A 27,678-nucleotide genomic window follows, 5' to 3' on the forward strand; every position below is an offset into this window, starting at 1 on the left:
TACACGCTACCAACCAACCATCTAGAAGTAATTCGCTGTGATCAAATAAAATAGAAAAAACACGAAGAGTTAATAATTGCCCAATGTTTTTCATGACATGCTATTGTTTTACTCTTTGTAACTAATTTCTATGTGTTTTTAAGCGTTAAAGCATTAGGTATACTCTTACAAATATCGGTAAACATAAAACGATGAAACTATTCATTTGGAAACAAAAGCATTCTTGCATAATTTAATTCGTTATAGGAAAAATCTCTCCATGAAATTTCATATGCATAGGAAGTATGTGAAAAATTTTCCCTATGCAAATGCCCTATAGGTGCGGTGAACGATTCTTCAGTTATTCCTCACTCGAATTCAGGCCTTTCCATGATAATCATTATATGTACAGAGAGGAATTCAAAGCATGGTGATAGTCCTCAAAGACCATCAATTAGAAGGAAGTAAAACTGCAAAAGGTTACCTGGTGAAAATAAAGGGCAGGAATTCATCTTAAATTTCGTTTGTCTAAAACATACATATGTTGTGATAATTTTGAGGATAAAAAGCATTCATTTCTGTTGAAAGCACTGAGAACATGGCCAGATTTGGGTGACCACCAGTGAAATGGGTTAGTAAGTCCAACTTTCAGCTAATCTAATGAAAACAACAGCTATCTGTTACAGAAAGTCTGATAAACAAATTAAAATAGCGCCATTATTAGAAAAGTTGCCCCTAGATGGCATCATCAACACTTTTCATATCTGTTTCAAGCATCTTTAACAAAAAGATAAGTTTTGAAAGGATAAAAATCAATGGGAGGCTAAAATTCCACTCATAATATGGGTCATATGAAATAAATTAGGGCTTATCCAAAGTAGGAGAAGATTATTAAATTTCTGCAATTATTGTAGAAAAGAGATTATGATAATGAAACACTGACAATATGCTTTTTTTTTACAAATTATTGCTGTGCTGATCTTCACCCCTGCAGAGCTGTGGGACGTTCCAAATCAGGAAACTTCAACACTGGGGCATTTACTAAGGCATCCTTAATCTTCTGAAGGCACTGCTTGCGTGTTGTTGGTGCTCTCATTTCTCAAGTGAAAAGCGAAAATAATAACCAAACTACCTGTTACCACTCACACAGCAAAAAAAAAAAAAAAAACAAACACAAATGTTTACCACTGGAGAGGGAATAAAAACTTCCTGCATTAGCATGAAAAGCAGGACCTTTGATATAACTTTGCTCAAGTGGCCATCTTGACACCAGCACCGCTCCTCTTGAAGTTGCGTAAGTGATTGACGATAGTTCGGCAGAAGTTCTTTTGTGGTCTTCTCTCGAGTTTGCGTCAAAGAGGCATTCATATAATCCTCCATGCTCTGACTCCTTAACTTTCTTTTATCCTGTATTAGCAATTTACTTTTACTTTTATTCTGTTTTTACAATTTAATTTTAAACTTATCATTATTTTTAAACTTCTTGTTGTACTGAGAGTTCATAGGCTCAGTTGGGAAATTTTGATTGCAAACTTTTATACATTAAGTTGTAATCATAAAATCTTAAGCCAGTAATTTTGCTGTGTTCCCCTTTAATAAGCATTTTTAAACACGCACATGGAAAACACTATCAAATCAAATAACCAAAAAAATGTCACTAAATGACATTAAATTTGTTTTCACGTGATAGGGCTGGCTCTTTTTCAGCTTATAAACCTCAAATGCGTATATTATGTCATTTTCAATTTCTGACTTCAAAAAATGTACCCACCCCAGTGAACAGATCTTCTACGGCGATATAAAAATATAATTATGTGTTTAGATAATATCAATAAGACAAAAGTTCTACTATATTTTACTAATTCCAAGTGATCTAGAACACTTTATCATCAAAAATTTATAAGGTTTCTCAGACTTTGGGTTAGAAATTGATAATCTGGAGTAATACATTTGGTTAGTTTTTTTTATTTCTTATCATTCGTAACAAATTCTTTGTTAATTAAATGTATTTGAGCATAGTTTAATGCCTTTTTCACCTTTTGGAATAACAATCTATATAAATATCTGCGTGGTTATCGATAGTGTTTTTTATATGGTGGGCGGGGTGATATATTGTTGTTTTACAGGGAATGAGGCTACACTTTTCCTATCTGCATTCTTTCCATCACTTATTTTTGATTAGCTTTAAACCTCAATTTATACGTCATTTTCAATTTGGCTTTACACGTGAGCTCTAATGTGAAGAACACGAAACTTCTTACTTTTAGAAACCCTTCAGCAATATATCTGACAAAATATACTACATTTTCTATTTTGTTTTGATTACTTGCCAAAGAATATAGCATTTTTGATATATATGTATATGAATAGTTAATAAACAATTTTCAATATGGTTCATTGTACTTTTTCGTCCCTCACTTCCTCTTTATACAATATAGAATCTCGTTAAGACTTCAGGTGTATTCGATTACAGTACTAATGCACAGCTGCTCTTCCTAAACTCTTCAGCAATATATCTATACGCATTCTATTTTTGTTTGAACTTAGCCAGAACTACATTTGGGGAATACTTGTTTTACCAATTATCAAGCTTTTCTTGATTATGTCGATCATTAAGATTTATCGCATTTGCAGAGCTGCAATATAATATTAACTACATTGGGAACTGCCTTAGGTATAGATATGGACAGATCTGCGTTATCTATATAGAATTTTTTCTTTAGTATATCTGGTTCTCAAGTATTTCAGTATGGAAATTCTAGTAGAAGAAAACTACGTTCTGAGTATTAATTTTCAGAGCCATACAGACCACACCTGGCTGGTCTTGCAATCTGAGTAAAGTGACCGGAATTTCCAGAACATTTATATGATTTCCAATCGGAAGCCGCGGCTTGATCCGTGAGAGACTTGCATCTCGGTAATTAGTCTTCATCGCGTGAATTTGTGACAATAATCTCTTGACTGAGAGGAATCATATATAATATCATCGTTATCGTCTGCGCATTTGATTTTCTTTTGTCAGTCATTTATTAAATTTTATTAAGAGGACAAGTACTGGATATCATTGTGCACAGATGTTTTAAAAGCTATCTTCTTAATCGTCTCTTCAGTTGTTATAATCACATACCTTCAGCGCATACTCTGTCCTCGTTGTTTCTCTTTTCTTAGATTTATCTTAGCCCTTTCCCTCTAAACCAGAGGTCTAACCTTTTTGGGTGAAAGGACCACATTAACATTCCAAATTTGGATGAGGGCTGCGTATCAGAATTCTCCATACTATCGAGGAAACTTCACGTTTTTATTCTATTTACTTTAGCTACTGAGACTGGGCCGGTTATTGCTATAAAGGTATGTTGCTTTCAATAAAAGATATTTAATAAGTTCATTTTTTACTGCAAAGAGAAAGATGAGACGAGGATAACCCTGTTTAGCTTTAATGAGACATTTTATGTTTCTATCCTATTTGCAAGCAGCAACATAAATTTCAGAAAACCTCAAAATTTGGTGAACGCTCATCAAACCTCTGAGTTTCGATTTTGCAGTTTCACTTTTGAAAATGTTTGTTCACTAAAAAACAGAAAACATACCTGCAAGAACCTTTTCAGTCCTTGACAGGAATAAAATTCAAATAGGCTGTGTATTTTTATGGTTTCAATGGTTTCGATTTACCATAAATTCCTGTAGCTTCTTCTGGTTGATACACTTTTTCTGAAATCATGTTTGTTCAGATGGACAATTTTTTTTCTCATTTTAACAACTCATTGTAAATGGATAATAAACTTTTAAAACTCTTCCAGATCAGTAAACATTTTTCCTCTGCCCTATATTCAATGATGGCAAACCTTTTTCAAAGCAATATATTTCCAAGTGCAAAAAATGGAGGACTTTTCCTAAGCCACTTCATTTCAATTATATTTGTAAATATATCATATACTCTGAATCTAATTCAGATAAAAATTAAAACATTGACTCCTAAAATACACTTGATTTCATGGCATCTTCAAATTTAAGTTTTTGTGAAGCAATTTTTTTTTATGTTTTCGACCAACCCTGTTTTACTTCCAGCCATGTTTCTTGCTCTGTCTGCAATGTGTTTCATTTTACAGCATCTTTCATAAAAATCTGAGTTGTTATTTAAAAATCAAAAGTTTCGTTGTATTCAAAAATGGCATCTGATAAATTCCTGTGCCGTTATTAGATAATCAATGGTGGTTCTGCCACGTTAAGTCAATCAGACTCATACAAAATAATGTGAAAACTTGCCTCCATTTAAATCTTCAAACGCGCTAAGCAGAGCAAACATTTCATTTTCCTGGTTTGCTTTTGAAAAGTTTGCTGCAGTAGTGACCTTCCCTTTTTCTCAATGTGAGAATGTTTGAACATCTCTACCATTTTTTATATTGAACTTTAAACTTCGAACCTTACAGCACTGTCAGCTTCTTAAAAAAAAGTAGTCACAGGCCCTCCTCATGCCTGACCTGTCCTCTTTTTTGGTTAACCCAGTCAAAAAATGTATAAATTACATTACAGGAAAATTACAGGCTAACATTATTTACAGACTCACTACAAAATATGATTTCACTTAAAGAAATGTTTTACTCGTTTTTTTTATTAGACAAGACGAAACGGATTATACCGCAACCTCAAAATTTTGCCATCAGGATATCCTGTAGATTTTCTTTATCGAACTCTACGTCTAGCTTTAGTTTTGTTACAAAATGATTGCTTTCTTAACATTCTGTTAAGCTGTTATTTAACTACAACATAAAAGAAAAAAACTCGCCAAATCCTAAATCAGAAAGCGAAATCCACAAGAGAAAGTTAAAGGCCTTCGATTGGCGGTCAACAGCTGAAGCTAAATCACTCCAGCACAGAGGCTGAACGTGAAGCGTCAACGTTTTACATGTTCAAATCACGTTCGGTTTGGTCCTACACAGCGTTAGTGCATCAGTTTTTCGTCTCAACAATTCCAAAACGAAAAAATTACGGAGATTCATTCACTTATTATTATTATTATTATTATTATTATTATTATTATTATTATTATTATTATTATACAGTGTCTTTCTATTTTCCTTATGGTTCGTTTTCCGATCAGCGACGTTGGCGAGTCACGTTTATTTCACAGCAACTGGCCGATATTCATATTGGAAAAAGGATAGTGTGTGGAATGCGGGAAGTCTTTTATTGAAATATCCAATCAGAAATCCTTCTTCATCTGGATTCAGGTTCTATTCAGGTACCGTCGACCTGTTTCGACCAGCTCGTTGGTCATCCCGGACGGTACCTGAAATAGAACCTGAATCCAGACGACGAAGGAATTCTAATTGGATATATTTCAATAAAAGACTTCCCGCATTCCACACACTTCCTTTTTCATTATGAATATCGGCCAGTTGCTGACTAACATCGCTTGAGCTCAAAAGTGAATCATAAGGTAAATAGAAAACATTAATTGCTGTATAAATTGCATAATACAGCCATCCGTTTTAATATGACCTGTTTAAAAGATGGTCTACGCCCATCATATTATTATTATTATTATTATTATTATTATTATTATTATTATTATTATTATTATTATTATTAAAAAATAGTCCGAATTTATATAAAAATTGGCGTAAAAGTAGCAAAAATTCTGTCATGCGGTTGCTGGCTACGTGCAATACGCTGGATAAGAGCAGGATTATTATCTTGCCTGAGGGCCGCACTGAACATCATTATGGACGCGGGTTGGGGGTCCCTGCTCTAAGGCATGCTGCAATCTATAAGGTAGGGTTTGTGGCGTTTTGCTGGTTAGAATAGCATCATTTGGCTGCTCTATGTCTCTCAAGTCTCTTTCAGCACTCCAGATAAACCTCCTCCATCACCAAGCACTCTTGTTATTGAAAAGTCTATTAGAAGGGCCACCATCAAAGGTGGCATAACTTTCACCTGTATCATCTCGCAATTCCCTTGACAAGCTTTTTTTTTTCATTACAATTTGCTCTTCAAATGCTTTGTACCTGGATCATTTCAGTAAACTCGGCATTTTTAACAGGGAAACAGAGCATGCGAGCCTCTGTTATGCAACAAAACATAAAAAACAAACGTAAAATTGACATTTTATACTATAAGAACGAAATGATGTTTGTGTTCGTACTGGGTACATCATAGGTGTTTCTATGCTTCTAGTTACGAAGATATATAAGAAATCAGAATGAATGCAATTTTTATAACAGATTTCCCCCTAACTCGGTAAATATAAGAAAACGGCATAATGGTTCTTAAACTAAACCATGTTGAAAGATAGAATAAGAACTCTGATATTTTTTCTCGTCACTTTGAGAGACATTTACGAATTCATATTATCCAGATGATCCTAAATAATAATATAAAATATTTCCAAAATTAAGGTAATCTCCACTCGATCACAGATGCTTCTTTTCACGAAATTCAACGTTCATTAACTTAAGACTCAGTAATGAAGCGCTAACGTAGGGATTTGTTTCCGGTGCGATATCGACTTTATTTGCTTTATGAAGCAAATGCTTAATCATGATATTATTCTATGCTGTGATTGTGAAAAATGGGAAAGAGCACGTTAAACGAAGAAGAAGCTGTGATTGTGGGACCAGAAACTGAAATTCCAGTACCCTCTATTGATCAAACCATAATCCTGAATCAAGTTGATCATTGATGACAGACAAGTGATCAGGCAGCTGATACTGATTTCAGATTTCAGAAATAGCACAATGAACCTGGCTACCAATGAACCCGACTGCAGAAGGATAGTTCTTAGTATCGTATAACTATTGAAAGATGTTTGCCTACTCCTCGGGAACTCCTCCAATTACACGCCTTGTTTACTCCCTAGTCTCAGGTTGCCAATATAAGTCGCATGTTAAATTTATTTCTGTGTTCTCCCTCCAACATTAATTTATGCAGCATTAACTCGGCTTATTGTCCATATCACCCTCTTATCAATTTTAAAATTCATTTATTCGTACATTCAGCTTCTCTAAGACAACAGTAATGCAGTACTTACTAGCATGTATATTTCCCCTAATTAACGTTGTAAGATCGCGTACAAGCATTTAATACCTTATTTTCCTCATGCGATGTCTAACTTTAAAGATAATTAAAACAATAAAACGTTTGTGATAATGAGTGTATGTGTATGTAAGGCAGAGAGAGAGAGAGAGAGAGAGAGAGAGAGAGAGAGAGAGAGAGAGAGAGAGAGAGAGAGAGAGAGAGAGAAAGTTATGTAATTAGTTCTGCCAAATAATCAATAGTAAAGAAAGAGAAAATATTGTCCCAAGGTTAATCAATAGTATAGATTCCGGGTTATTTATTGAAACGTGAAGCTAGACGCGAAAGCCTTATTAATTACCAGAATCAGGAAAACGATTTGGGAGCCATTTGCTCAATTCCGCTATATAGCAATTGCAGTTACTCTTTGGGTGTTCATACGTAACATGTGGAGCGCATGATACCTAAGGAACAAAGTCAAATGTTAGTCCCCTACAATAACACTTTTGGAAAATGTTTACACACACACACATACACACACACACGCATATATATATATATATATATATATATATATATATATATATATATATATATATATATATATATATATATATGGATATAGATATGGATATAGATACATCCAAACTTTCACAAGTATCAAGGGTACGAAAGGGTCACTTTCTTTGACGTTAATTTCAGTCCTTAAATCACTCTGTATGTATTTACCTGATGATGTCTCAATTAAGAGCAGCGATTTCGTGGCTATTTCAGGCTGTATGGAAATATCACTGCAAAATATCAAAATCACAAGTATATCAGAGCATACTGTAGTAAAGAGAACGAATGCTCCCAAAAAGTGATTAAGACTGCTGAATAAATATGATGAATAAGGTGATATATGTTTTAAGCTATTCAAGTTTCCATTAGGCAATAAAATTTAGTTAATTTATTTCATATTGCTCAATGCAGTTGCATTGCATCTAAAAATTATGAAGCAAGAGCCCATTACAGAAATAGCAATAAAATAAACTTCTGTTTCCTTGATATTTTATATTTGCTAATTCTTTTAAAGTATGATTTAAACAAAATGATCATTATGTACAAAATATCCTAAAATGGTAATGCAACTGACTCATTACGTACTGTCGATTCTCAAAAAAAAAAAGGTCATTTCAACAACTTCCAAAAGATACTTATTTCACAGACTGACTGAAACGTGGAAATATGGCAATTTATGGCCAAGAAAGGTGTACGTCCAAACAGTTTATGTGGAAATGAAATGAAGGAATTATTATATTAATAAAACAGCGAACCCCGAACACTTTGCTAAATCGTATGCTAGTTCCAAAGTACAGCTTTGATCTCACGCTCAGATATCTCGTTTGCGTTTGTCACTTCGTTACTGATCTAACGTAGGTCAAGTATACCTTGATTTGAGCTTCCGTAATGGATCCAACTCTAGCTTAGATATCGTATTCGTATTTCCAGCTCAACTGTTTTAGATTTATCAAGAACACCTAAATATATACTAAAAACTGGAGATATTTAGTGGAATACTTAAGTGAATTATTTATAAAAAGAGAGCAAAGATGGTGTTTTACATCTCATTTCTTCGTCGATATTCACCAAATAGATAAAGAAAACTCATTTGGTGCATAAATGTGCCATTTATGAAAAAGATCTGTCAACCAGAACTGGTCTTTTTGCTAAATATATTTTAAATCTTTTAGGTTTCAAAATCTACGTTTTGCCCATATAAGTGAATGAGTTCATTATATATATATATATATATATATATATATATATATATATATATATATATATATATATATATATATATATATATATATGGATTATGAGGTGGATGGATAACATGTTTTACTTTAAGTTAATAATCTTAGCCCTAAAAAACCCCTCGTAAGTCCACAAACAGAATAATTAATGAATAATTGAAAAGGTCGCCAACTTGCAAGTGGACCGTGAGCCAACATGGCAATGAATTTCTATCCGTCTCTGTACAAGCAGATTCTTCAGGCAATCTGGAACACAGCGGCGCGGATACGTAGGTACACTGCACTGATAACACTCCTGGAAATGAGACAATTCAAGATGAGACTACTACCGAGCTACAATCTCTCTATAAATGTGTTAACACAAAAGATTGAGGAAATCCTTACTTTACTCACTTCTTAGGAAGGAGTGTGTTACGTTATGCATTGTTCAAGGAATTACAGTGGTATAGCAAATAGCTGTTCAAGTCGAAGAGGCAAGGAATTTACTTGGAGGGAGAAATGCAAGAGAGAGAGAGAGAGAGAGAGAGAGAGAGAGAGAGAGAATGATAAAAAAACAGTCAAAGAAAAAAAGACACTGGCAAGGTCGGTGCATATCTGGGAATTTAGGAAAGAGGTCTCCGGCCAGTAAAAGATGGAGAACTCTGCCGGAGATTAATTAAATCTGGAGATTAAGACAGGGAAAACAGCTATTTACCCCAAAGTGTATTCCTTTGGGACGCATAAAGTCCATCACTTGAAGAGGTTGCGGCTGAAAATTGTTAAAACTCTCATCTCGCTTTTTAGGCTTATGGCCATGCCTGTACCCCTTACTCTGGTATTTCTCCCATAAGGTTCTTAGTATATATATATGTATATATGTATATATATATATATATATATATATATATATATATATATATATATATATATATATATATATATATATATATATATATATATATATAGTATATATAAATGTGTATATATATATAATATGCATGTATATATATATATATATATATATATATATATATATATATATATATATATATATATATATATATATATATATATATATATATATATATATATATATATATATATATATATATTATATATATATGAAGGCAAATGCCATGAAGAAAAAGTGAAACAACGGAGTGGTTGCTAGGCCTTCTGACACATGGTCTTTTACTAGCAGACAGATGAAAATATAAAAGTAAGGCTACAAAAGAGCTCATATAATTGACAGATGACATACAGATATCCTTGGGGATTATAAAGAATAGATGCACTTGAATTCAACATAACTGAAGAATTAGTGGATGTAACAAAACAAAAGTTTTGGTTTTAGAAAGGATTAACCCAACTGGCCTCGAAAGGAGGGAGGAGTCAATTAAAAGGATTATACAGGAGAAGAGACTGACCACCAAAACTTAACTTATGTCTATTTCTATTCAGGCCACCTCCTAATATCAAAATATCCACTTTTACTTCTATGTTTCTACGAGCATTGCATGTTGTCAGTCCTCAGTATTTAGATCAAGAAATCGAATACATAAGAAAAATAGGGACAGGTTTATGTTAGCATTCACATATACTAGATATTTGTTATAATAAAGCCCACAAAAAGTATTATAGTGACAGTAACATGGAGAAAGAAACCCCAAAGAACATTCTTAGTCTGCCTTATTTTAGTGGTTTTGAAGCAATAAAATCATTGTTAAAATCTTTTAATGTCCACCTGTTTTTTCCTATAATAACACACTAAAAGGAATGTTAATAAAAAAATATCCCTAAGGAAAGCAACAACATAATATATAAAATCCCATGACTGAACTGTTCTTCCTTTTATACAGGTCAATATAGTAAAGATTTAGAAGTGAGAATTAAGCAGCATACGTATTCTGTCAAAACTGGGCAAACATCCAGTGTAATATTCATTCATTTAAGTGAGAACTCTCACAGGATCAATAGGACTGACAGTTCAGTGATTGCCAGATCTCAAGATTTCTCCTCATAAAATCTTTTTAGAATCTGCAATCATACAGCTACTTCAGCTGTAATTTCAATCTTGGCCCTGGCATGTATTATTTGGACCCCTGTATTAGTAAAATGTGCAAGAACGACCTTAACCCTTAATGGACAGATCCCTCAATAGAGGATCTAAAACAGGTTTTGGGTGGTGGACAGATCCCCTCCGAGGAGGACTTAACATTACGCGTCATACGATCTGTCTGTATCGAGCGGGAGAGAGTTTCCAACACTTCAGTTGTGGGCATCTTGGGAACTTCAGTATTGTTCTCGACTTGAAGAGGAAAATATTGGCTCCTCTCTCTGCCATGACGTCTTTTTATTTATTGGCTCACAAATATATCCAGGATTACTGTTGGTTTTAGTTCTTATCTTTATGATATGATGTCATTACAGCTGTAATTTAACAAAGAAATATTAGAAGAAACATGTATAAATCCAAAAATTTTACTGCATTTTCCGATCTCAGTAAATTTACGTAAATATTTTACAACAGATATGCTCAGAATTCGTTACTGATTTTAGTTCTTATCTGTTATGATATTGTGTGAGTTATAATTATAATTTCACAAAATGAAATAAAATAAATTATTAGAAAAATGTATAACTTGGTAAAATTAACATATTTTTAGAAGTGTCTTGCAAAAGAGGCCCCACACAGGGTTGTAAATTTTTTATTTTTTTTTTCTTACACCCTGCGCATTTCCATATCTTCCTCTTTCTATTAATGTGTTTTTTCCTTAAATTGGCCAGCCTTAAAGTTTGCCCGGTCTTGGAGGAGTGTTTAATATATATTTAGCCCGTCCCTTAAATAAGGGTTAAGAAAAAAAAAAAACACTTCCTTTTCAGAGCTAAGGATGGAAAGGAAAAGACATTTATATCTCTCGAGAAATTTGCTTAACTGGCAACAGATCAACCTGGGCTGCTGGGAGCGAGGAGGCTTGTGTAATCTGTCAGTCTCAGACTCAGTATCAGACCAAGATTCAGTCAGTGTTCACTTAGTTAACGTCTGGATGCTGAACCTCTTCCCAAACCTTTCTGGATTATTTATGAGTTGATTCGGGGCCCCGAAAGGTCTGTCATATAAAAAAAGATTTAGGTAATTCTAAGGAAGAGCTCCACCACAGAGAGAGAGAGAGAGAGAGAGAGAGAGAGAGAGAGAGAGAGAGAGAGAGAGATAGTACTACTGGAAGTTACTGCTCACATACTTGTCGATTAAATCAGAAATTTTTTGCCTTTGTATACTGTATACTAGATCTGCCTGAATGAGGGTATCACATAAGTAAGAGAATAGATGCCGCAGAAGTAATGGCGAAATATAAAAAAATTTCACAATTAACCACACTCGGAGAGAAACTCTCTCTCTCTCTCTCTCTCTCTCTCTCTCTCTCTCTCTCTCTCTCTCTCTCTCTCCTGAACTTATCGTCATGTGGTGACCGAAAGACTGCACCACACCAATTTAGGTCTGCGAAAGAATTGAAATTGTTCAAAGTCTTGGCAATTCTAAGAAAGAGCTCAACGCGGAGATACTGTTTATCAATAAAAATATTTTGACTGTATAACATTGAAGAGGGTAGGCCCCTACGATGCACTACAGGTGAGATAACTTGAGAAATTTACCTTCCTTTGTTTAAGTTATTTTTTACTTCACGATGTAGATTAAATTCTTTTTCTTGCACGATGTAGACCTAAGAATTTTATTGTACGATGTAGACCTAAGTTATTCTTGATTGTACGATTTAGACGTAATTTTTTTTTTATTGCACTATATAGACCTAAGTTATTCTTCATTGCACGATGGAGACCTAAGAAAGAAGACCTACGCAAAATATAGTGTTTGAGGAAGTGGAAATCATAGAAGCGTATATATTTCGAGAAATGACCATGAAACTCTTTCGTATTGGGCGGGGAGGGTGGGGAGAGCGAGAGAGAGACCTTGAAAGTGCTTGATCAACTGACCACTTACTGTGAACAACAAAACAAGTAATCAAGTTTTTCTGTGCAGCCGCTACGGCGTATAATCAAGACCACCGAAAATAGATCTATCTTTCGGTGGTCTCGGTATAATGCTATTTGCGCAGTCCATGAAACTAACCACGTTCCGGTGGTGGCCTATCCTAAATTATTGCCAGATGCACGAGTGTGGCTAACTTTAACTTTAAATAAGATAAAACTACTGAGGCTACACGGCTGCAATTTGGTACGTTTGATGATTGGATGGTGCATGATCAACATACCAATTTGCAGCCTTCTAGCCTCGGTAGTTTTTAAGACCTGAGGGCAGACACAAAAAGTGCGGACAGAAAAAAAGTGCAGGTATAATAAAGTGCAGACAGAAAAAATGCAGACAGATTAAAGTGCGGATAGACAGACATAGCAGACACAATATTTTTCTTTTACAGAAAACTAAAATTGAGATAACAACATCCGCATGCCAGAATGACGGAGATAGGGAGTTGGGGTGCGGGGGCAGTGGGCGTGAGTCATTTATCAGAGTGGGAGAGAGAGAGAGAGAGAGAGAGAGAGAGAGAGAGAGAGAGAGAGAGAGAGAGAGAGAGAGAGAAGAGTTTTCTCAACAAGCGTATCATGAGTCTAACTCTGATATATTCTAAGCCAGGAAAATCAGCCCTAATCTACCAGTTATAATAGGATGAATATGGGAAAGACTGTTGCATTATTTTGCTGTGAAACCACCTTTTTGGATGATAGTCTATTGATGGTATACATGAATAAGCAGTGTAAGTGTAGGAAGTGGCTAATATTATTGATATAATACTGCAAAGGATATTTATCCATAGTATAGCAGTTGAAAGTGGTTTTACTATTGGTTTTATTGGTACCAGCCACTGTTAGTGGTAACAGCTCAGTATATATATATATATATATATATATATATATATATATATATATATATATATATATATATATATATATATATATATATATATATATATATATATATATATATATGTATGTGTGTGTGTGTGTATGTGTGTGTGTGTGTGTATGTGATACATAATATATATACATACATCATACACACACGCACATATAATGTGTGTGTGTGTAATGGGTCGAGTCTGTAACAGAATAAATTAAATATCTTTATTAAAGTGCAAAGGCGTACAGAAAATTACCGATAAAGACAGGAAAAAAAAACAGCAAAGGGGCTGTAACGAACTGAATGAATCCCAGAGGCCGGGACCAACTGACTTTTGCCCATACAAATTAGTGCTGTGTCTCGCACGGGAAAAAGGTGTTCAGTGATTTTAGTGAGAAGTGAGAAGTTAATCGAAATAGGCACACTATGAGAGCCTTTCGAGGAAGGTGGCCAGCCGACATCTTGTCACCATTGAACTTAATAACAGCCCTCGAACGAAATGTATAGAAAAGTGAACGTGAACATTAATGGAAACGGGAGCCATAGAGACGAAACTTGGAATATTTGTACCATGTTTGGTATCGTAGGACTATTAGACAGAACCCTATATATATGGAGGTTCTTAGGATAACAGAGAGTTAGAAAAGGGCGCTAGCGCAGGAGAGTGTCGAGATGTGTGGAGAAGTAACAGTAAAGGCTCAAAGTGACTTGTGAACTTATGTAAAAATTTCTGAGTGCCCTAGACTAAGTAAGAATTCTAAGTCCACAGATTTTACAATGTGCCTTTTAAGATAAAGACTCGGTCACTACTATCCTTTAAAAGGTGGAAAGTTTATACAATTTTTAAGACTAGAAATATATGTATTTAGGGGGAAACATAATTTCCATTTTAAATAAAAAAACTCGTGAATTTTCCAAGATAGTTGACATCTGAGCATGATGAGTGTTCGCTCCAAACATAGTTAAATCTCAAGCAACTTGTTCCCACAGAAGTGAAAGCCCACAGTGCTACAGACAGTTTTCAAGAAGTGAATAACTGAAAATATACATGCCCCATATAAATATACATATATAGTATTATATATATATATATATATATATATATATATATATATATATATATATATATATATATATATATATATATATATATATATATATATATATATATATATATATACCCAACTTCTGAAACCACTAATACTAGCAGTAATATTATGCGATATAATACTATCTCTCTCAAATACCATCTTTGCACCACAGACCACAGCCTATCATCATCTTACTTTTTACTGAGTTTCTTTAACAAATCTTTTTCTTTCCCTATTAATGCATCACCTGATATCTCAGTGAAATCTAATGACCTAAAGAGGAAGGTCAACTGTGGAAAGTTCATATCAGTAGTATCCTGTTCAGTCTGACTAGATTTGATTAGATTAAACTCAAGCGTTCGCGATCCATTTTTTCAATTCAATCCACATCTGTTACGCTGGCCAGATTACTGGTATCTTCCTAAAACAATAAATTAAAAAATTCTTATTAAATAAAATGGATATATAAAACCTTTTATATTATCTCTTCTTTGTTACTTTTTTTTTTTTGCATTAGGTGTGAAGAGACCAACTAAATAAATTGAAAAGTAAACAAATGGAAGCTTGAATTTCAAGTCAATGGCCCCTTTGGTGGGCTTGTTCCATATGAATAGAGTTAATTTTCTGAATAATAATAATAATAATAATAATAATAATAATAATAATAATAATAATAATAATAATAATAATAATAATGAAGAAGAAGAAGACCTCTTTGAGGCAAGTTTTGTTGAATAATATGGCTGCATAATAATAATAATAATAATAATAATAATAATAATAATAATAATAATAATAATAATAATAATAATAATCTGAACCATTCAATCTACCATTTCAGCCAATCCAACAGGAGCAGTCATGGACATTTCGTCGATTGGATACGCCATTTTGGCTACAATCCTCGCCCTGGCCTTGCTGCTTCTTGTAGTCTACATCCGAGGAATCATTTACCGTCGAAAAGCCGCAATGGCTAACTTGGACCACGTCAGGATGGAAGGGAAGACGGTTATCATAACGGGAGCATCGGCAGGTAATGACTTAGTCCCTATAAAACACTCTGTAATGCTCCCACTAAAAGGAAGGACAGTGGTCACCACTACATTAGCACTTAAAGCAAGTGGTGCAGTATGAGCCTCACTTTAGGTTCTTCGCAGCGTCCCTTCCTTAGGGCCGTAGCTGCAACCCCTTTCATTCCTTTTACTATACCTCCTCCATTCATATTCTCTTTCTTCCGTCTTACTTTCCCCAACCATCTCCTAGCAATGGATTCATAGTGCAACTTTAGAGGTTTTCCTTCTCTTTCACCTTTCAAACATTTTTACTCTCAATTTCCATTTCAGCGCTTAATGACCTCATAGGTCCCAGAGCTTGGCCTTTGGCCTAAATTCTATACTCTATCCCATATTCTCTTAAAACTGCTGGATCATGAAAGAACTCCCTGTGCAGAAAAAAGTCCATGACACTAGCAGCTTTTTGCGCCTTCACAGTAGGTTCACCAGCAGTGTGTTGAAGCCTTTACACATTTTGCACCATTTACTTCTCTCTTGTACATTCTCTCTCACATCCTGCATACTAAGGCCCCTTCTTTCTAATAACAACTTCATCCATCCATTATCCCTTTCAAGGTCTTTCTCTCCTCCTTCCTCCCAGTACTCTCTATTTGTGTCTGATCCTTCCTTACACTCACACTAACCCTTTTACCACCCTTTAGTTTCTTTTCTTCTTTAAATCTTTGGCTGAAAACCCTTATAGACAGAGTCAACAGATTATGATAAACCCAAGAGGTCTCCAAAGACAAATCAGCCTGCAGCAAGAGAAAGTTAGAGGAAAAGATGATAAATAAATAAGTAAATAAATATAAAGGAATAGAAAATGAAACAGATACACCTGAAATTCAGGAGACACCAGGAGAGAGCAGGAGTGAAATTGCTCCTTGCGTAATTATTTGGAAATCAGAAGATTCCACAACTGCACTTGGAAAACTATTCCATATTTTAGCGGTAGTCACAATAACAGTGTAGTATTAAACATGGATGCTAGAAAACGATAGCGTTTGCAGCAGAAGCCTGTCCACTGTTATACAAATACCAAGTAAACAAGTCATCTCTGCCGGTTGTATGTACGTTTGGTCTTTCATTTGGATTCAACATCCACACTTTAGTTCCACAGAGTAGAGTTGGTTTAACCTTCCCATCATACGTTCCAACTTTGGCTTCCACAGGCGCTCCACAAATTTCCTATAAAGTATTTTGCAAACTTCCTGCTGCCTGAATATATATTGTACATTATATACATACACACATACATACATAAATACATATATATTAATATATATAAATAAAACTTTTACAGCACTATAATTTTAATAAGTATTCCAGCTTCTATTACCAATTCCACATGAGCGAGAGAGAAAGAGAGAGAGAGAGGAGGGGCTGTAGAGAGAGAGACATACTTTCGAGAAAGTGATATATTCTTATGCCTTTTCTCAGGCATAGGAAAGGAGACAGCGAGAGATTTGGCAAGAAAGGGAGCGAGGTTGATATTAGGCTGCAGAAACATTCCCAAGGCCACAAAAGTTGCAGGTGAGAAATATTCAATTATTATCGTTATTAGGGGCCTTCTTGACAAAATTGTGAATAATCGTATCATGTCCTTATTATCAGTTCAAGCACTCGTTTGGTCCTGCAACGTACAGTCAAGAGCTGGCTTTCTCGTTATCTTATCATACCATCCAGATACCTCTTCCACTAAAACCCGATCGTGCACTTTGGGGTAGAAGCGTAAAACTTGTACATGTTTACTTTACACCCCACTGAACATTTTCGGACATGAACCCCAATCAGTCCTGTCCCCAGTGGCCAGTATGGAGCTTGCAATCTAAGGACCGATTGTTACCCCATATTTTTGTTATTCAGCCACATTAGACTAAGTTTTGACTCCATTACTTCCTCTCATATGTACAAAATGTGTTGCCTGTCTTTCCCAAGTCTCTACAAATTATTTAACTTATTTACATTATTTGCATTATTTAACTTATTTACACAAGTCAAATAATGTCTGCCATTTTCTAAATAGCCGACGTAAACGTTTACTCCTTCGGTAATACTCTTAGTAACATTGTATTCTATTATTGCAAATTCTTAAATCAAACCGCGTGACTATTCTTCAGCACACCTGCAAATGCACCAATGAATAGTGAGAGTAGTAAAGTAGATAAATTTTTGTATAAGAATGCATATTTGAATGAGGATATTTATTCATTTTTCTGAAATAGCTTACGTATCTCTTTAACGCAACATAAGAGACGATACTTGAACTCACTTTGCTACTTGCAACATATAACTTATATAACCAGTCAGAGATACTTATTACAAAGGAACAACTTGAAGGTGGACTGTTTTAGAGTCTATGGTTAGGCATATGTCCTACAACATCCATAATGAGCTTCCAGTTTAAAAAAATTCAAAATGTACAGGCATAATCATTACAACTGCAATTGAGACAAAATGAGTCACTTCTGAAAGCATTTTCCTTCACAAATACAAAGAACTGTGCACTTCAAGCCATTTGTGCAGCATTTGCAGGGAGATGCAAATGCTTTCTTGCATTTACAGTGTATAAGTTCATTACTGCTTTCTTGAGCTTGAGGAAGGGTTGTCCACTTTGGTACCAAGGACGATCCATCTTGCTTCTCCCATCCCCAAATCTGCAAGATCTGGTAATTCGGTGTCCTTTTGAAGCACACAGCCGATATAGGCGTGAAGACTTGCAATGAGTTTGCTTTGTGTTGGAGGGACCCAAAGCAACAGCTATTTCATGACTGCCCTGCAATGTATCTGTGATGCTTTGCTCTTACCAGTCAAAGCCGATACCCATACTTGCAATGGACACGGGGACACGGGGTAAGGTATCTTGTGCAAACTGGACACAGTTATGACGACAACTTCTTTGATACCATTTGCTGGCTGCGTCAGGCACATGCAGCACTAACCGCTAGTCTGCCTCTAAATGGAAACTGGTGTTTCTCTATTTCTCTGGTGCCTTTGGCTTGAGGTACTGGCTTTTATAGTATTGCATCTAGACTTTAGTGTATTGAACACAATCAGCTGAGAGATTGTTTGGGAAGCACGGGTCTTGGCCTTCTTGTTTTCCAGTTCTTTTATGCTAGGTCCATCCAGTGTCATGTTAAGCAAGGCTGCAAGAGAGACAGGAACAGACTGTTCCTGACAGACTTCCAGAAATGTTCCTGTGAATACTTGTTTGAGTTCAAAGATATCACGGCGTATAATTTTGGCAGCACTTGCTAATATCAGAGCCTCAGAGTCAAAGTCCCTATCATTGGCCCCTTTTAATACAGCCCCAATATCCTTATCAAAAGCAAAGAGGACTTCCTTTTCCCTGCTTGTGGTCTCGGAGGTCAGAGATTGCTGCCAATATTCTGTTTTTAAGTCTGGTTTTGTGAACCTGTGGTTTTAGTATGTCAAGATTTTGGAGCCTTGACTTGTACAAGTTTTTCAGTTCCTTTATGCTGAAAACAGTTCTTCTTGCTGATGAGTCCCTAAAGGTTTCTACATATGAAATCGGCTCATCAAAAGCACTCCATACTTTGCTCCTTCATTTGTACTCTCTGCTTTATCTTGTCTCAAGTTTTTGGCAAGTCTGTACAGTTTTGCTAAACATTTGTTGTGATAATGTGCATCTATTGCTACCATATTTCCAACAGCCAGTTTTGCTAACAGTTTTGTATCTTTCAGTTCTGTTGCACACTTTCTAACTTTGAAATCAAGCCCAAAGGTAGAAGATTTGTGAAGACCAAACTTTCCAGCAACTTTATTACAAAAGAAGCATGTGTCTTCCTGCCTTTTAGCTGAGCTCTTCCTTCTTTTTTTTTTTTGTGGGGGGGCGGCTTGGCCCATATGACCCTTTAGTATCACTCTTTCTTTTCAGTTCACTTCCCAACTTTAAGTTACTAATCTTGTTTTTGCATGATTTGTGCCCCTTTGCATTGTGTCTGGTAAGTGTTGCTTCCACACCAGATCCTTCATCCAGTTTCTGTATACTAATTTTTACAGGAAGAGAGGCCAGTTCTTAAAACTTTTGAAGATTTTCTGCAACATATTTATACCCAGCACCCTTATCTTTTCGTTTGCATTTACTGGGATAGTGTAAAGGCTCAAGCATATATTCTTAGCAAAGAACAAAGTTTCTAGTCAATAGAGTCATCGCTGTTATTGGAGGAAACCTGCTTTAGCAGAATCTGAAAGCTTGGGTTGTTTAGCCATACTTGCAGGTTAAACTCACAAACTACTCTAAGTTAAGCACCATCACCATTACACATAGTCTAATTCTTGCATTCAGGTTTGAAGCAATTGCTTTTAATCTGTACATTTTTCTGCCATTGGGGTATACCTGAAAAATAAAAAGTCATACAATTTTACATTTAGAGAGCGAAAATGCAAAAACCATCATTACTTTAACAGCTAAGCTTCGCTTATTAGTCCTGAACGTAAATAATGACATAAACAACAGGGCCAGACTTTAACCTTTACTGATTTGCTCAGTCAGGAGGTCCCCACTAAAGTCACTTCAATCCATTGTCCAGTTGTCCCACACAGTGTAATCTTTTTAGGACTACCTATTTTATTTAACTACAGTCACATTCATGTTTTATTTTGCCATACAATAATTGTGACACAGTACTTGAAAGTTGCATCAATGGATATTGTGTCAGTATATATGGTCTTTGTATGAAAGTTATTTGGCCTGTTTGGCAAGTTGTTGACATGTTACACTTGCCCCTGAGGACCTTTTTCCTGCCTTGGGCAGTCTGGCAGGGATTAATGTCTGACCCTGATGTTTATAAGTGCAACCACCCTCAGATAAATTATTTTATCTACCGAAAGCAAAGATGCTGCAAAATATATACAATTTGGCGACCAAGAGCAAAGTTGCCACTAAATGTCCGGAAATTTTGGCAACAATTTTGAATTACAAGATGTCTGACTCACCACAGGAAATCTATTTTAGGTTCGGAGTATTTCTAATAGCCAAAATCATTTGTTTAGACACTAAGACAGGCCCTATCATTTTTAAAATGCCTCCTAGATGAATTTGATCTTCTGGGGGCCATTTTGAAAATGGCTGCCCTGAGATATATTTTTACATTTTTTTCGGTTGGACGTATTTCTGATCACTTGAGATGATACGAAAACCCATTACTTGACAGGTCAGAATGTACTTGAGTGCTGAAAGGCAGTGGAGAAGTGCAGTTTGCATGAAAATATGGGTAAACGAGTGATAAAAGATGACATCCTGTAGTAGCCACGAGTAGGCACCGCTAACTGGGGTCCATATCCAGAAATGTTGTTCATTGGGGCTAAAGTTTTACGCTTCTACCCCAAAGTGCACGATTTTTTGTTTATCCGCCCCACTGTAATCTCTGCTTATCATTGACCATCTGTAATCATTCGAATGTACTGCAATCACTCATCAATACGCCATTCTGTCATGTACTGGGTGTCTTCAAAGCACAAACCCAAACAGTATTGGTACACCTTAGTTCTGTAATATTTCCTTATTACATTCTTAAAAAAACACTGTCATACCCATATCACCATTTTCTCACGTTAAAACACTTGAAATACATATGCGCGTGTATACATATCAGGACATACATGATGCACCGTACACTAGAGTAAATTATAAGATAAGATTGAAAGAATCTTGCCATTTTTTATCATAGATAATTGATAATAACAATGAACTTTAACCAGTCACCTGAAGCAATCTATTTAATTTGACTGAAGGTCAAAGTTTCGTTATCTTTGATTTTGTTTTTATATTTACGATAAACGTAACTCTCTCTCTCTCTCTCTCTCTCTCTCTCTCTCTCTCTCACCACAGAGGACATACGCAACACGACGGGGAATGAAGACGTCCACGTGAAGCAGCTAGACACCTCGTCCCTTGCCTCCGTCCGAAAGTTTGCCAATGAAATCTTGGTTGAGGAGGAAAGGCGAGAATTCTCTCACAGTTTTTATAAGACGTCAATTAACTTCATATATATATATATATATATATATATATATATATATATATATATATATATATATATATATATATATATATCAATGATTGATGATAATTCACTAGATTTTATCTGATTAATAATATAGATCAAGTAATTATTGTTATCATTATAATTATTATTACTTAATTTTCCTTATTATCGTTGCATGAAATTTAGTGATAATTTACTGGATTTGACCTGAAAACTAACATAGATTAAGCTATGATTATGTTAAAATAGATTCATTATTATTATTATTATTATTATTATTATTATTATTATTATTATTATTATTGTTGTTGTTGTTGTTGTTGCTGTTGTTGTTGTTAATTGGTATTGAATCCTCTCATTTTTCCCTATGATTCTTTGAAAATACATTTTTCTTTACCAAAGTATGAACATTGGCCAATCATTGCCCAATATTGACAAATCAGAAGAATAATGAAAAATGAAATTGAGAAGAATTAACATAAAATAAACTCGAATGACGCAGCTATCCTTTTCAACAGAGAGAGTCTACTTCCTTATTATTATTATTATTATTATTATTATTATTATTATTATTATTATTATTATTATTATTATTCTAGGATTGACGTGTTGATCCTCAATGCCGGAATAGCTGGTCTGGACCACCGTAACTTAACAGCGGACGGATTGGAATACACAATGGCTACGAATCACTTCGGTCACTTTCTATTAACTAACATTTTGCTCGGTAAGGATTGAGGATCCGGTTGTGAAGCTTCTTGTCTCTTCAGTGGATGTCGCATGCGCGGATGTGGTTGTTATAAACATATGTTTGTTATATACATTCGCTGGGAATCTGAGTTCGAGAGAAAGGCAAAACTAAAAAGATTAAAATCCTTAAAAAGATTAGATTCTCCACAGCTAGAAAAGTCTGATCTCGTCCGATCCTGGTTCCTGGTTTTTGGTTCCTGGTTCCTGGTTCCTGGTTCTTGTTCCTGATTCCTGGTTTTTGATTCCTGATTCTTGGTTCCTGATTCCTGTTTCTTTGTTTCTGATTTCCATTTCTTCATTCCTGGATCCTGATTCCTGGTTCCTGATTGCTGGTGTTTGAATCCTGGTTTTTGGTTCCTGATCCCTGGTTCGTTCTTGCCTCTTGATTCCTCATTCATGGCTCTTGATTCCTGGTTTCTTATTTCTGGTTCTTGGCTCTGGATTCCTGGTTCCTGGTTCTTGATTCCTGGTTTCTGGTTTCTGATCCCTGGTCCATAATTCATGGTACCTGATTCCCAATTCCTGATTTCTGGTTTCTGATTCCTGATTCCCAATTTCTGGTTCCTGGTTCTTGGCTCCAGATTCATGGTTCCTGTTTCTTGGTTTCTGATTCCTGGTTTCTTGGTTTCTGATTCCTGGTTTCTGATTCCTGATTCCTGGTTCCTGATTCCCGGCTTCTGGTTCCATATTCATGGTTTCTGAGTCCTGATTATTGATTCCTGGTTTCTGGTTCCGAATTCCTGATTCCTGGTGTCTATTTCATGATTCCTGGTTTCTGGTTTCTGATTCTTGATTCCTGGTTCCTGGTGTGTGATTCCTGGTATCTGGGTCTTGATTCCTGGTTCATGATTCCCAATTCATTATTCCTGGTTCCTAGTTCATGATTCCTAGTTCCTGTTTTCTCGTTCTTTATTCATGGTTTCATTATCCTGCTTTCTGACTCCTGCTTAATGGTTCATGATTCATGGTTCCTGGTTTCTGGTTCCTGGTTCCTAGTTTCTGGTTCCAAATACCCGATTCCTGGTTCCTGGTTCCCGATTCCTAATTCCTGGTTTCTGATTCCTAGTTCCTGGCTTCTGGTTTCTGATTCCGGGTTCCCGATTCCTGGTTCCTGATCCTGGCTCCTGGTTTCTGGCTCATGGTTCCTGATTCCTGGTTCCAGATTCCTAGTTATTGAGTCCTTTTTCCTGATTCCTGGCACCCGATCCTGGTTCCTGATTCCTGGCTCCTAAGCAAGAGCTCACTCTACAAAACAGAGTTGCGGGGACGCTAACCACTTCGTGTGAGACGCGGAGCTGTTTCACTTTAAAACAGTTTTACTTGGTATAACTTTTCTCTGTCGTATTGGTAATCCCTTTTTCCAAATAACACTGACTTCTCTTGTTGTTTACTATTGGTCTCTTTTCTAAGTATTTTGATAATCTTTATCTTCACTTTCTGTGAGACTTCACTAAATTGAGTGTTTGTTTTATTCCTTGAACATTTTACCATTTTCTGCAATAAATACTTAAAATGTATCACTTATCATAATCCCTTCCTTTTCTAACTACCTCCAAAAGTTAAGGTGGTGTTACTAAGCTCATTTCTAGAGAATTATAGCAATTTCTACTTTACTTTTTGCATCCCCTACCCCCTTCCTTTTACTTTTCCTGTTTGATTAGGTAGTGCTGTGTTATATTAGATAGAATATACAATTTAGGCCGAAGGCCAAGCGCTGGGGCCTATGAGTTCATTCAGCACTGAAAAAAATTGAGAATAAGAGGTTAAAAAGGTGTAACAGGAGAAAAACCTCGCAGTTGCACCATGGAACAATTATAATTGTTAGGAGAGGTTGAGGAAAGTAAGATGGAAGAAAAAGAATATGAACGGTAGTACAGTAAAAGGAGAGAATGGGGTTGCAGCTAGGCGCCGAAGGGACGTTGCAAAGAACCTCAAGTAATGCCTATAGTGCACCTCGTGAGGTGCACTGTCGGCACACTTCTTCTTTCTTCTTCTTTTTCTTCAGGTCTCATAAAGAAGAGCAGACCCAGTCGCATCGTCGTCGTGGCTTCCTCTGCGCTAACTTCTACCTTGAGGGTTGACGTAAGTAAAAGCTTATTAAGGCTTCTAAATTATTGTTGTATGCTTTTTTTTTTCCTTTTGTTGAGATTAAAGCGTCCGGTATGTTGTGTCTAGTGCTCCTGGCTCTGCCTGTCCATGGATGAGCGAAGTGTTGGTATGCGACCCTCTAGTCTAAGTCATGTGTTTGGGCCTAAATCATACAAGGGCGATCAGCACACTTTCCGGTAGGAATAATGTGGTTAAGAATAAGGGGAAGAAGAGTGAGAAGACATTGAAAAGGATGATACAACAAGAGTAAGAGACAGGAGACGACTGTAGCTGGGAAAAGTTCGTTCCAAAGCATATTGCACTTTATATTGCACTCTGTTCATCTTGCAAATTTTTTTTCCTCGCTGTTTCTTATTCTTTTCATTCTTATATTGCAAATCATATTGCATTTTATATTGCACTTTGTTAATTGCACTTTGTTTATCTCGATTTTTCCTCGCTGTATTCTTTTCAAAGCATATTCTTTATATTGCAAAGCACGTTACACTTTATGTTGCACTTTGTTAATCTCCTCGATTCTTTCAAAGCATTTTCAAAGATTTTTATATTGCACTTTGTTTATCTTTCTTTATTCTTTTCAAAGCATGTTACTTTATATTGCACTTTGTTAATCTCACTTTGGCAATGTCGTGTCGTCTTTCCTCTCTTTCTTACTGAACCTCCTATGAAGAGCAGACAGAGACTGAGCAAAAGTGAAAGCCACGAGCAACATATTCTAAGGAACCGAAGCCATGGAGAAACGAATCTAAAAGGAATCAGCTACCAGATCGATCCTCCCTCCCTTAGGATGTTGTGCGATTAGGACCTCGAAAGCTCAAGCGAAGATGCTGTGCATTACCGCCCTAAAACATTTCACCTTGTATTTTTATCATTTATATATATTTCTCATCTAATTATTTGTTTATTTATCTTTTTTATAATTGACCTTTTCTTTTCATTTCTGCTGTTAATTTTTTAAATGATGAACATAATATTCTTTTTGGAAGCTTACATGTCCATGTCCCTTGTTAATTATTTAAATGATGAACATAAATAATTAATAATTAATAATAATAATAAAATACGCTGTTAAATAGTTTATGTCCATGTTTCAGCGGCATTTGGTTTGTTCCATTTGAAAACTCTACAAGCTAAATGTCATTAGCAGCAATTGTTTTTAATAATAATAAATAATAATAATAATAATAATAATAATAATAATAATAATAATAATAATAATAATAGTCCATAAAAATCTAATACTAGCATGAGTCACTAAAATGGTGAAAAAATCAATGCAGGAAGTCTTTTATTGAAATATCCAATACAGAAATCCTTCGTCGTCTGGATTCAGCTCTCGTTTTTATATATATTTATAATATATGGTTATGTGTACGCCAATGTACCGTCGACATGTTAATAATAATAATAATAAGGTTGTAATGGTAATCCTAATGTGGAATGCGGAAGTCTTGAAATATCCAGATCTGTCTGGAGAAACAAGGCGCTTTTGTCGACATGTTTATAGTCCTCTGTGGGGATCTGGAGAAACAAGGCGCTTTTGATCGGTGATTTATAAAGGCTTTGATCGGTGCTGAATCATGATTGGGGGGGCAGGTCATCTCGGGCGGAGCCTTCTTTCCCATGTTGATGTTCGAGGCTCGTCTTGCGTGCGAGAGCGGCATTGTAGCGCTGAGGATGAATGGGAGAATTTCGATCCTCAGATGTCGAATTCCAGACGACGAAGGATTTCTAATTGGATATTTCAATAATAATAATAATAAAGAGGACACTCAAGAACGTTTGTTTTTCGTTCTGCAGAATCTGAACTTTGAGAAAGGAGGCTTCCGGTCTTTCAAATCCTACGCCCACTCAAAGTCGTGCAACGTTCTCTTCACCCGCCGACTGGCTGACCTAACCAAAGGAGAAGGTAAGAATAAATTGTTCCCTTTTCGTTTCTTTTGGATGAAATGAACAACAAGATTTGGCGGTAAGATTGAACCCGCAACTGGAATATCGTCACCTAGTTCTGATATTCCGAGTTTGGTTCGAATCTGGCCCGGAAGTCAGAATTTCTTCATTTCGAGTCCTGATTCTTCTATCAACTTAAAAACACCAAGATAATTAAAATTTACTTCCTCTCCAGTTATTCTAGGGGTAATTTCCGTTACATATTGAGTAAAATCTTCACAACCACAGAAAGATATTGATTGTCAAAAAACGCTAATTCACTCATTTTCCTTCCGCCAGATGTCTTCGTGAATTCAATCCGGGATTTGTGAGCAAAGATATATAATTGTCGGAGGGCTGATGGTTGGGAACGCTCAGGTTCACTTTTCATTTTCCTTCCGTCCGCTGATCAAGCATTTCCTGACCTCACATTTCTGACCTCGTTTTCTGATCTCATATTGTTTGACCTCACATTTCCTAATCCGGGTTTCCTGATTTCACGCTTCCTGATCTCACCGAAATCTTTTTCTGATCAAGTCCGGACCTCCCATTTCCTGACCTGATTTCCTGACCTCACCTTTCCTGATCTAACGCTTCCTGATCTCACGCTTTCTGATCTCACATTGTCTGACCTCACATTTACTGACCTCACGTTTTCTGAAGAGACCTAAACCTCACGTTTCCTGACCTCACGTTTCCTGATCTCACGCTTTCTGATCTCACATTGTTTGACCTCATTTTACTGACCTCGCATTTCTGACCTGTTTTTTTATCTCACACTGTCTGACCTCCCATTTCCTGACCTCACATTTCCCGACCTCACCTTTCCTGATCTCACGCTTCCTGATCCCACGCTTTCTGATCTTACATTGTCTGACCTCACATTTACTGATCTCACGTTTTCTGATCTCATATTGTCTGACCTCACATTTCCTAACCTCACGTTTCCTCACCTCACGTTTCCTGATCTCACGCTTTCTGATCTCACATTGTCTGACCTCACATTTACTGACCTCACATTTCCTGACCTCACGTTTTTTGATCTGACATTGTCTG

At 35.8% G+C, this 27,678-nt stretch overlaps 2 protein-coding genes across 2 annotated transcripts in view; both read left to right on the plus strand.

The window, feature by feature from the left end:
* Nucleotides 1–27,678, plus strand: part of LOC136851871 (retinol dehydrogenase 14-like) — a 66,268-nt gene that overhangs the window by 34,952 nt on the left and 3,638 nt on the right. The window lies entirely within an intron of this gene.
* On the plus strand, nt 11,740–26,646 carry LOC136852042 (retinol dehydrogenase 11-like). Its single transcript, XM_067126527.1, has 7 exons — nt 11,740–11,873; nt 15,613–15,804; nt 17,264–17,356; nt 21,678–21,789; nt 22,434–22,561; nt 24,590–24,666; nt 26,494–26,646. Exons 2-7 carry the CDS (start codon nt 15,633–15,635, stop codon nt 26,644–26,646), a joined length of 735 nt encoding a protein of 244 aa, XP_066982628.1. The 5' UTR covers nt 11,740–11,873; nt 15,613–15,632.

This window comes from Macrobrachium rosenbergii, chromosome 24, assembly GCF_040412425.1.
Source record: "Macrobrachium rosenbergii isolate ZJJX-2024 chromosome 24, ASM4041242v1, whole genome shotgun sequence".
In the NCBI taxonomy this organism is placed as follows: Eukaryota; Metazoa; Arthropoda; class Malacostraca; order Decapoda; family Palaemonidae; genus Macrobrachium; species Macrobrachium rosenbergii.